At 43.6% G+C, this 12,694-nt stretch overlaps 1 protein-coding gene across 1 annotated transcript in view; it reads left to right on the top strand.

The window, feature by feature from the left end:
• The first annotated feature begins 218 nt into the window (after positions 1 to 218).
• Positions 219 to 12,694, top strand: part of pnkd (PNKD metallo-beta-lactamase domain containing) — a 38,073-nt gene continuing 25,597 nt past the window's right edge. The window contains exons 1-2 of the mRNA XM_048599276.1: positions 219 to 385; positions 8,831 to 8,946. Of these exons, the coding sequence (XP_048455233.1) occupies positions 219 to 385; positions 8,831 to 8,946 (283 nt within the window). The remainder of the gene's footprint in view (positions 386 to 8,830; positions 8,947 to 12,694) is intronic.

The raw sequence follows: 12,694 nt of genomic DNA on the forward strand, positions 1-12,694 counted from the left end.
GGCGGGATCAGTGGGCCCGGGATGTCAATCACTTCGTATCCCCGCCCCCAAAGGGGCGCAGCCAAGCCTTCCTCCAGGCCCCAACCCTCTCCTTATTTGGCGATGGGGGCGGGTATTCGCTGTCGGTTTGTTGAGTGGTGCTGCCAATCATACTAGGCACCGCCCCACGCCATATAAGGTAGGGGAGGGGGCGGGGTTCCGGGTGCGCGTGCGCGGTGATGCTGAGCCCGGCGCTAGCTTGCGGCCTGGCGGGGCTGGCGCTCGGGGTTCCGCTGTTGTTGTTGCTGTTCGTTTTGTTGAGGTGGGCGGCCGCTGCCTTTCGCTGCTGGCTGGGCTTTCCGAGGCGGCTGATGGCTCGTACCGAGAAGCCGTTGTTCAGGATCGCGTAAGTGGCTTGTCCGGTCCTAGGCTGGTACTGTTGATGGGGGTGGGACGGGGGGATGTCATTGATGATGGCGGACGGCCCCCTCGGCTGGGCAACGGTCGGCGGGAGTTGTGCGCAGGCGCGGGCCCGTGGAGCGACGGCGTGTCAATCAAACCGAAGCTGTCAATCAAACGGCACCTGTCAATCAATCCCACCTTGCAAACTGCGGGCTGCAATCGCCCTCTGATATCGCCGCCGGAATATTTGGTAGCCCATGCAAATACTTCTCCCCCACCCGACCGTGCGTGCAGAATTCGGTGCAATGCAAATCTGCTTGTGGCTAACGCGTACCCATGGAAAACTGGTGCACCGTTTGCACTCAACCAAATTGACAAGCCCGTGAGACATAGGAGCAGCACAGATCCGATCAGCCCGTGGATTCTGTTAGAATTAACTTTATTGTCATTTATTCTGCTGTGCCGATCAATGAAATTGTAAGAGCAGAGTTAGGCCAATCGGCTCATCAATTCTGCTCTGCCTCTCAGTGAAATAGAAGCACGTAAGGGCAGTAGTAGTCCATTCAGCCCATTGGAATTGCTGTTCTGTTCAATGAGATTGCAAGGCGTAGGAGCGAATGGACCATTTTGACTAATGGATTGCTCCGTCATTTGATGAGTTTGGAAAGCTATAAGATTAGGAGCTGAAGTAGGCCATTGATTCCGCGGTACCATTCAATGAGATCATAAAACCGTGGGATGTAAGATCAGTACTAATGCATCCAGTCTGCTAACTTTCCTACCTTTTCCCCTATTACCCTCGATTACCTTACTGATTAGAAATCCGTCTGTCAGCTTTGAATATGCTTTATGACTCTGCCTCGACAACCCTCTGTGGTAGAGATTCCATGTTTTCATTACCTTCGAAGAGAAAGAAAATCCTCATCTCTGTTTTAAATGAGTGACTGCTTTCTCCAAGATATATCCTCTGATCCTCCCATCTCTCTGAATCTGCCCTCTCAAGCCTTCTAAGAATCTTAGATGTTTTAATAAGGTCTCCTAAACTTCAATGAGTATAGGCCCAACCTACTCAATCTCTCCTGCACAGAAACAGACCCTTTGGTCCAACTCTTCCATGCCAATCAAGTTTCCCAAACTGAACTAGTCCATTTGCCTTTGTTTAGCCTATATCCCTCTTGACCTTTCCTATTCATGACTGTATGACTTCTTAGAAACTCCTTCCATATTCAGGAAAAACTTTTTTTGGACTGCCTCCAATGTTTTCTATAAAGGGAACAAAACTATTCACCTTATTCTAGGTGTGGTCTGATGTACTTTGCATGGTTTTAGAAAGACCTGCCTTCTTCCTACTCTATTCCCTTGAAATAAAGCCTAGTATTCCATTTGCTTTCCCTGGAAAGTTTGCCTGGAATCAGATGAACTTTAATAGAAGAAAGAGAGCAAGGTATAAACAAGGAAGAGGAAGGACATGTTGTATTTGGAGCTTGGGAATAATGGTATAATGTTCAGAGAGCACTACTGCAGGTAGTCACCGGTAGTAAATCACTGGGGACAGGGAGGAGTGGTGATGAGAGAATGATCATCTCTCCAACACAGAGTTGGTTCTGTTATGATCTCTCACTTTCACTTACACACGTGTTTTGGGCTCAAGTCCCATTGTAGCACTCGATCACATAAATCAATGTGGAGGTGATGGCCTACTGGTATTAAAGCTGGACTGTTAATCCAGAACCCAGATAACATTCTGGGGACCTGGGTTTAAATCCCACCACAGCAGATGGTGGAATTTGTATTCAATAAAATATCTGGAATTGAGAATCTAACAGTGACCATGAATCCATTGTCAATTGTTGGAAAAACCCATCTGGTTCACTAGTGTCCTTTAGCCATCCTTACGTGGTCTGGCCTACATGTGACTCTCGATCCACAACAATGTGGTTGACTGTTAACTGCTCTTTGGGCAATTAGGGATGGGCATTACATGCTGCCTAGCCAGCGATGCCCTCAGCCCGTGAATGAATAAAGAAATTCATTTTTTTTCATAGAATCCCAACAGTGTGGAAGCAGGCCCTTCGGCCCAACAAGTTCACACCAACCCTTAGCGCGTTCCACCCAGACCCATCCCCTCTAACCCAACTAAGCTACACATCCCTGAACACTATGGGCAATTTAGCATGGCCAACCACCGAACCTGCACGTCTTTGGACTGAGGGAGGAAACCGGAGCACCTGAAGGAAAACCATGCAGACACGGGGAGAACGTGCAAACACCACACAGACAGTTGCCCGAGGGTGGAATCGAACTCTGGTTCCTGGCGCTGTGAGGCAGCAGTGCCAACCACTGAGCCACCGTGCCGTCCCAAAAATCTGGTAGCCTGGTGAAGTGTTGGAGTTGCTGAGTTTGGTCAAGGCCCCATCATTTGCCACTTGCTGCCTGGCGACCGAGTAATTTTGAATGTAGAAAATTACGGCAGCAAAAAACAAATTCTGTACAAATGGGAGTAAGAAGCACAAGCTGTTTTAAGAATCCCTCAAGTTAGAGAATCATACATTGCTCAATTAGATGTTGATACCATTAACAGCCTCATATCAGGACAATGAAATGTTTTTGAAAACAGCAATTTGGAAACAAAAATTCTGGAAACAGACCTATGTGGATTGATGCATATTTCAATCATAGAGTCATTGTCTCATCTCATTCAGGCATGAGTTTCTGAGGTTAGAGTTGAGCGATTAATGCAGTGGCATGAGGACCTGAGTATTCTGCATGCTGACCCTGATCTAAAACACTTAATTCTTTTATTTAGTTAGCCACAGGATGTTCACATTACTGGCAAAACAGTCACTGATAGTCCATCCTGAGTTGTCTTTGAGAAAGTGGTGGAGTGTCATCTTCTGAAATACCACTGAATAGATTGGTAGACCAATTGAGAGGGCAATCAACCACATTGCTGTGGGGCTGCAATAAGGCAGAGATCAATGCCTATGTCAGAATAGGATTGAGGTTTCCCTCCCTGAAGGGCATGACTGAAGCAGATGAGTTTTTACAGTAGTGCAATATTTCCATGATCATTATTCCATGATCATTGCCAGGCAATGACCATCTCCAAAGGAACAGAATCCAATCATTGCCCCATGACATTTAATGGCACTGAGGATATCCTTTATGTTTTGTGGCACCATTACTGTATAAAATGGGACAGACTTCAAACAGATCTGGTCACCGTGCAATAGGAGGGATGTTATTAAATTGGAAAGCATGCAGAAAGGATCCTTAGTTCTGAGGAGGGGTCACCGGAAACGTTAACTTTGAGTTTTTTCTTCACAGATGCTGCCAGACCTGCTGAGCTTTTCCAGCAACTCCTGTTTTGTTCCACAAGGATGATACAACAAGGATGTTGCCGGGACTGGAGGGTTTGAGTTATAAGGAGAGGCTGGATAGGCTGCGACTTTTATCCCTGAGTGTCTGAGGTTGAGGGGTGACCTTAAAGATGTTTATCAAATCATGAGGGACATAGATAAGGTGAATAGCCAAGGTTCTTTCCCCAGGGTTGGGGAGTCCAAAACTAGAGGGTATAGGTTTAAGGTGAGAGAGAAAAGATTTAAGAGGGACTTACGGGGCAACTTTTTCATCTAGAGGGTGGCCCATATATGGGATGAACTGTCAGAGGAAGTGGTAGAGGCAGATGAGGTTACAACATTTAAGAGACATTTGGACAGGATTTAGGAAGGATTTAGATGGATATGGGCCAAATGCTGGCAAATGGGAGTAGTTTAGTTTGAAAATCCAGGTCAACATGGATGAGTTGGACCAAATGCTCTGTTGCTGTGCCGTATGACTCTAGATCTAACAGTTCAAAACTGGAATCCGTGAGGTGCTGTAGACCATCAGTAGTTGTAGAATTGTATTCAAATGCAATTTGTAATTTCATTACCTGGCATTACCCTAATCTACCATCAAGACAGGAAATCAGCCTTGGTTCACTGAAGAAGTGAGGGCATGCCAAGAGCAGCACCAAGTGTACTTTTAAAAACAAGGTGTCAACTTAGTGAACCCCATTACACAGGATGAGTTACAGCCAAGCAGCAAGAAAGTGACAGTTTGTTCTTAGTGAACAAGTGACCATAATACATGGGAACAAAAGTAGGCATTCAACCCATTCATTGTCCATACCTTTGTTTCCCTGACCGATTAAAAATCTGTCTGTCTCAGCCTTGAATATGCTGAACAATCCAGCGTCTACAGCGCTCTGGGCAAAGAATTCCTGCCCACTGACAGAAGGAATTTCTCCTCCTTTCTGTCCTAACTTCTTATTTCTGTGATTATGCCCTTTGCACCTAAACTCTCCCACATGCGGAAACTATCTCCGCTTCTCCCCTGTGAAGCCCTCTAAGAATCGTGTATGTTTCAACAAGATCCTCAACTTCAATGGGTACAAGCCCAACCTACTCACTCCTTGTAAAACAATTCCCTCCGTATTCAGTATTTGACTAGTGAACCTTCTCTGGACTACCTTTTTTAATTACATTATATCTTTCCTTGGATAAGGAGCCCAAAATTGTTCACTGTATTCCAGCTGTGGTTTGACTAGTACTTTGTATAGTTTTAGCAAGACTTTTCTAATTTATACTCCATTTCCTTTGAAATTAAGGACACATTCCATTTGCCTTCCTGCTGAAAGTGTGTACTAGATTTTTGTGAATTATGTACAAGACTTCCAAATCCTGATTCCTGCGGTTCTCCATTTAAATAATATTTAACGCCTCTACTCTTCCTGCCAAAGTGCACAACTTCGCATTTCCCCACACTATATTCCATCTGCCCAAGTTTTTGTCCACTCGTTTAACTGGTCTACGTCCTAAACTTTTGTGTCATCCACATCATGTGCCTTCCCACCTATTTTTGTGCCATTCACAAACTTGGTTATAGTACGTTCACCTCCTTAATTAAAGTCATTAATATGTATTGTAAATAATTGTGGCCCCAATGCTGATCTCTGTGGCACTCCACAAGTTACAAGGTGCCATCCTGAAAATTCAGCCTCCCCCCCCCACCCCCAACTTATCCCAACTCTCTGTCTTCTATTAGATAGCCGATCTGCTATCCATGCTAATATACCTACCCAACACCATAGGTTACGTAAGAAAGAAGACCTCAATGTATGTTACCTTATTAAACACTTTTTGGCAATCCAAATAAATTCCATCTTCTGGTTCCCTTTTCTCTTGTTTGTTACCTCCTCAAAGAATTCTAATATGATAACTTATACACATTTATATTGTTGTAAGCTGTTTTTAAGTTTACTGAAGAAACTTGGTGACACTTGTTTCAGATATTTACCATTTTGGTGATTTTAAGTTAGACGTTTCCACCTTTTGTATGACTTGTGGAATAATGGGTCTTTATTACTCCTCCTGTCAGTGTTGTTACACTGTTAGCATCCCGGGTTTACTGTGTACCAGAAACTAATCGTTACCAACCACATAAATAGCTGCAAGAGCAGGTCAGCAGCTAGGAAGTCTGCAACAAGTAACTTGACACCTGTCACTCCAAAGCCTGTCCGCCATCTACAAGGCACAAGGCAGGAGTGTGATGGTATACTCCCCACTTGCCTGGATGGAGGCAGACCCAACAACAGTCGAAGCCTGGCACCATCCAAGATAAGGCAGCTGCTTGATTGACACCAACATCCAAAAGCACACAGTCCCTCCACCATGGACACTCAGTAGCAGCAGTGTGTGCCAAAAACAAGATGCACTGCAGAAATTCGCCAAGGCTCCTTAGCATCTTCCAAACCATGACCACTACAAACCTATGACTACTACAATGTAGAAGGACAAGAGCAGCAGATGCATGGGAACACAACACCATCTGCTAGTTCCCCTCCAAGCTGCTCACCATCTTGACTTGGAAATATATTGCTGTTCCTTTAGTGTCCCTGGTTGAAAATCCTGTAATTCCCTCCTAACAACAAATGGACTGCTGCAATTCAAGAAGACAGCTCACCACCAGCTTCTCCAGGGCAACTAAGGATGCACAATAAATGCTTGCTTAGTCAATAATGAACATATCCCATGAATTTGAGAAAAATGCTCAGTTGAGCCCATTTCCACACATGAGCAGTGCATTTCTGATCCTAACCAATTGCTGCATAAAAAAGTAATGTATCATTTTGAAATTTGTGAAATGGTCAGAATGCTCAATAGTTTTAAGTTTGATTTGATTTTTCAATATTGTGTGGGTCATGAAGTGAAGGACATAATTTTATTACGTAGAAACAAAGGAACATGAGGTCATTTGGCCCTTCGAGCCTACTCCGCCATTCTTCACAATTATAGCTAATCGTCCAACTCAATAGCGTAATCCTGCTTTCCCCCCATAACCTTTGACCCCATTCACCCCAAGTGCTATATCAAGTCACCTCTTGAATCCATTCAATGTTTTGGCATCAACTACTTCCTGTGGTAATGAATTCCACAGGCTCACCACTCTTTGGCTGAAGAAATGTCTCCTCATCTCCATCCTAAATGGTCTACCCCAAATCCTCAGACTGTGACCCCTGGTTCTGGACACACGCACCATCGTGAACATCCTCCCAGCATCTACCCTGTCTAGTCTTGTTAGAATTTCATAAGTCTCTTATGAGATCCACCCTGCCCCCCTCAATTTGTCTGAACTGTAGCAAAACCAATCCTAGTCAATCTCTCCTCATACGTCAGATGCACCGTCCCCAGAATCAGCCCTGTAAACCTTCGGTGTACTCCCTTGAGAACAAGAGCATCCTTCCTCAGAAAAGGAGACCAAAACTACACACGATATTCTAGGTGTGGCCTCACCAAGGCCCTGTATAACTGCAACAACACATCCCTGCTCCTGTACTCGAAACCTCTCACAATGAAAGCCAACATACCATTTGCCTTCTTTACCACCTGCTGCAACTGCATGCTTACCTTAGGCGACTGGTGCACAAAGAAACCCAGGTCCCCCTGCACGCTTCCCTCTCCCAGTTTACCGCCATTCAGGTAGGAATCTACCTTCTTGTTTTTGCTTGCAAGGTAAATAACCTCACATTTGTCCAAATTATACTGCATCTGCCATTGATTTGCCCACTCACCCAACCTGTTGAGATCATGCTGAAGGATCTCTTCGCAGTTCACTCTCCCACCCAATTTGATATCATCTGCAAACTTGGAGATGGTTATATTTTGTTCCCTCATCCAAATTATTAATATGTATTGTGAATAGCTGGGGTCCCAGCACCAATCCCTGTGGCATCCCACTAGTTACTGCCTGCCAATTTGAAAAGGACCCATTAATTCCTACACTTTGTTTCCTCTCTGCCAACCAGTTTTCTATCCATCTCAATACACTTCCCTCAGAGAAATATGAGAATGGTCTTTGGAAATGTGTTTATATGCATTAAATGAGGCTGTTTTTTGAGGGGGGTGAAAAATAGCCTTGACATGAGTTGTCCAGTGCTTTAAAAAACCAGTGTACAAAAGAGAAAAAGAAATTGGGCTATTGCAAAGCAATAAGGTGTCCTTTGGCGCAGAGAAACAGAGACAGAAACAAGCTTCCTTTTAGAAAGTGAGAACCATCCAGAATGATTGAGAGTGTACAGGTTTCTTTCAGACATTATAGCAGGTTGTTTGACAAGAAAGTGTATAAGAGCAGCAATGCAGTTTATCAGATTCCAAGAACTGACAGCACTGGAGAAAAGAAGTCTCAAGTGGTTTAATACCAGTAACAGAAAGTAGAATGGAAAGCTGTGCAAGAAGAGTTTAAGAAATCCATGTTAAGAAACATGAGCTGTGTTAGCAGTTTGTTTAGAGGTCTCATGAAGAGACATTAACTGAGGAAGTTGACCTGGAAAGAAATCAAGTACAGCGATGTGAACTAAAGAAGGGACTTCTCAAGTAGAAACAGAGTTATCCTTCATGGAGGTTTTGACATCTCTAAGGTTGTTGTTGAGGGTGAAAGGGTTGAATCTTTATTTCTGGTATTTATAATAAGACTGTCAACTAGTTCTTGTGTGGTGTAGAATATATTCCCCTTTTGTGTCAAATCAACTTTGTTCTTCTATTAAATGTACACTGGCAGCCTCTTGTGAATATGGTAACCCATCGATAAAAAGTAAAACTCATGGACTAGCAAACTAGATGCATCTCAAAATTTGGGATCCTTTAGTGAGTGGAATTGTTCCTAGCTTTGAGCCAGAATGCCTAGGTTCATGTTCCACCTGTGGTAAGGGGTGTGTCACAACATATTCAAACAGGTTGATAGAGGAACAAAGAAACAATTCAGGTTTCATTTTGTGTTCTGGCTTGTCTCGTGTTGGGATCATTGCACTAATTAGTTTTAAGACAATCCTTTAATGTGACTCAGTTACAGCACTTGCTGTTTCTCTTTCCCTTTCCCCACCTGTTAATATCCAACGCTGTCGTCTTAGGTACACATTGTATACAAGAACAAGACTAGGGTACATCTTTCACAAGAAGCAATTGAAGAAGACTCGAGATCATTATCCTAGCGGCCATTCCGTTGTCTGCCCTAAAATCCTTAACGGTAAGTTCTCTAATGATTGATGAAGGTAAAATGTCCATCCACCACCTTGAATGTTTGCTTTAAAATCATGCTAATCTTGTTTGGCAGAGTTTGAAAACTGAACATTTGGGGTCAATGGAAGTATCCTTTGATCTGTTAACAAATATTGCCTTAAAACCACTTTCCTTTACCAAGTTCCCTTTAGAAACAGAAGGCTTAAGCACCATTTCCAAAACTTTGAGCCTATAATCTTGTTTGATACATCCATGCAGCAATGAGTGAACACTCCACCATTTGAGGTGTCTTACTGACCTTTTCTGTCTGCTCAGTAAAGCGATGGGACACCTTCACACACAATTTAAGCGACTGAGACAGGTCAGCTTGATCACGGATCTCATTTTTGCTGTGTACAAAGTCACTGCCACAGTTACCTACAAAACGACACTAGTAGAGGTGCCTTATAAACTAATTCTCTTAATCTTCCAAGTTGAAAATATTTGGGAGCTGTAACTTCTTTAAAAAGTTCATCCTCGAGTTGTGGGTACCGCTGGGTAGGTCAGCATTTACTGCCGCTCTCTAGTTGCCCTTGAGAAGTGGTGGTGAGCTGTTTTCCTGAACTGGTGCATGCCATGTGCTGTAAGTAGACCTGCAATGCCCTTAAGGAGGGAATTCCAGGATTTTGACCCAGTGACACTGAAAGAACTGTGATACATTTACAAGTCAGGATGGTAAGTGGCTTGGAGGAGAAGTTTCACTTGGTGGTGTTCCCTTGTATCTGCTGCTCCTGACCTTCTAGACGGTAGTGCTCGTGGGTTTGGAAGATATGTCCAAGGAGCATAGTCTTGGATATCTTTAGGCTCCATCACAATGAGGTTGAAGGACTCAGTCTTGAAATACCTCCTCCCTGACACTTTTTGTTATAGTTTCCATGTGTACAGGAGGAACAGGTTTGCAAGTGGGTGTTTCCACTCAATGAGAACAATCTTTGTTCTATTGTTCATACCAACCTGACAACATCTCTGGTTAATGAGCAAATGCACCAATTAATAAGCTCTGCCCCAGTGATTTGCAGCATCGCCTTGGACTCTGACTGTGGATTTCAGACTCACTCCAGAGACTCGAGCACAGAGTCTCGGCTGGTACTCAAAGGTAGCACTAAGGGGATGCTGCATGACCAAGGGTTCTGTCTGTCACAAGAGGTTCATTTGCAGTTCTGTCTGCTTTCTCAGGGTGGCTGTATAAGATTCCATTGCCACACATACAGACAGTTCTCTCTGGTGAAGTCCGTTAGTTATCACTAAACAGCATGGCCAGAAGCACGTTTTTTTTAATTTCACGGGATGTGGGAATTGCTGGATTGGTCAACATTTACTGTCTGTCCCTAATTGCCCTCAAATGTGGTGGCGAGCTGCCTCCTTTAACTACTGCAGTGGTTTGGTGTAGGTACACCCTCAATGCTGTTAGGGAGGGAATTTAATGATTTTTGACCCAGCAACACTGAAGAACCAGCAATACAGTTTCAAATTGGGATTGTTGTGGTCCTTGGAGGGGCTGGTTGTCCCATGTGTCTGCTGCACTTGTCATTTTAGTTGGTAGAGGCCACAAATTTAGAACATGCTGTCGAAGGTTTCCTGGTGAGCTGCTAAAATGTCGAAGGTTGTGGATGGGATGTCGAACAAGCCTGCTGTTTTGTCCCGGATGATGTTGAAATTCTTGAATTCTTTTGGAATTCAGCCATCCAGGCAAGAGGAGGGTGATCACATTCTCTTCATCCCTGGAGTTCAGTCCCTTTTGTCCAGGTTGTAATGAGATCAGGAGCTGAGTGGCTCTGTCTAACCCAAACTGAGTGTCAGCGAGCAAGTTGTTGCCAAGTGGAGTGGTGCTTTGGAAATTAAACCCTATTATTCCTAGAATCTTCACATAAGTGAACAGTTCTACTGAACAGTGCAGGGTTCCCCAATTTCACTGTCTTTTCAATCCAGGGTGACAGCTTGGTGGCAGGTTTATATACTTAACAAGAATTACTGTTTATTTCCAATAAATAAATTTGACTACAGATAAAGAATTATGAACCATCAGAATATAATTCTAGTTAAAACTCTATCCTACATGTAAAACTCCCCTCTCAACATACAGACAGAAATGGAAAAGCCTATGGGTGGAGGGAAAGACTGGGAATGCAGTTCTGTATTCCCATTGCACAGGGTTTGCTGAGATAATTCTTTTTCTGATCAGAATGTTGCTTCATAATCTTCTTTTTCTCCAGGTACTTTCATTTGTTTGCAGGAGGCACAGGGTGACTGCTTTATACTTATAAAGGTGTAGGCCTTATTAAAATCACAATTTATAAGAACTGATGAGGGGAAATAAGCCAGCGGTCTTTAGGCTTGAGATGATTTTTACATCACAACAAAAACAGCTTCCGATGATCCAATGGTTTCTCCCTCAAACAGGAGACAACCGGTTGTTGGCAGGCGAAAGGCCTTTGTCAATGACAACTGATCGTTAATCCACTGACCAATCAGCTACTTGTCCTGCCGAAGCTCCATTCGCATATTCCCCTTGGCACCAGTTCGTCTGCAGACTAGACCTTCTCCCACTGCTAAACACAAGCAGCTGTGTAAATTGCACCGACAATGAGTGTCAGGTAAATTGCTTTTTAAAAAGTGCAGTTTTCCTTCAACAATCCTTGGCTTTCAAAACAGTTGTTTTACTCATTTTAGTCCTCAATCAAAAATACAGTAAAATAAAGATAGGGTATTTACATGTGCATTATCAGTGATCTAATCCATCACTTTGCTGATGATCAGAAGTGAACTGGAGTGCTAATTGGCCAAGTTAATTTACCCTCTTTTTGTGGACAGGACCTACCTGGGCAATTTTCAGTGTTATGGGATAGTTGGCAATGTTGTATTTACTGGAATAATTAGGGCTGTGACGAATTCTGGAGCAGGTGTCTTTAGCACCATTGTTGGAATGTTGTCAAGGCCCATGCCGTATCGCTATTTGTGAGTTGTTTTGCCTGCCAGGTTTTACACTATTGTGAAATTCTGAAAAAAAAATTGAAGTGCTGGCAGAACCTAGCAGGTCTGGTAGGTGCAGTAGAATTTTGTTTCTAGTCTAATATGACCCTTCTTCAGAATGTCAGTATTTTTGGGAAATTCTGTTGCTGCTTCCTGTTGAAAGATGCACGTGTGAAGACTGCGATGAGGACTATGTTCACAAATGGCCTCAGCTGGAAGAATTGGCTTTGAGTTTACAGAGAGTCCGGCCCATGTAGTGCTGTAACTCTTGCTGGAGGCAACACCTTGAGCAGGTGACAGATGAAAGTCAGCAATTGTTTTAGATTCTGTTGCGAGTGGAAAATGCAGTCTATATTTATCCCGCCCACTTTTGCAACTACCTTTTCCAGAAAACGGTGAGATTTAAGAGTGACTGACTGTTTTTAAAGTATGTTAGGGATAGGAGTAACTCAATTCTGACAGCATGCTACTTTTGTGTAGATGACTGTAAAAGTTGAATTTTTCCATGATAGGTCAATGTCCAGTTCTATACAACGACAGACCTGTCCCCACCAGTTCTATATCCCAGTGTTATACAGCGACAGACCTGTCCCCACCAGTTCTGTACCCCATTGTTTTACAATGACAGACCTGTACCCCAGTGTTGTACAGTGACAGCACTGTCCCCACCAGTTCTGTACTCCAGTGTTGTACAGTGATAGCACTGTCCCCACCAGTACTGTACCCCAGTGTTGTACAGTGACAGC

This window comes from Rhincodon typus, chromosome 7 (assembly GCF_021869965.1).
Source record: "Rhincodon typus isolate 14 chromosome 7, sRhiTyp1.1, whole genome shotgun sequence".
NCBI lineage: Eukaryota > Metazoa > Chordata > Chondrichthyes > Orectolobiformes > Rhincodontidae > Rhincodon > Rhincodon typus.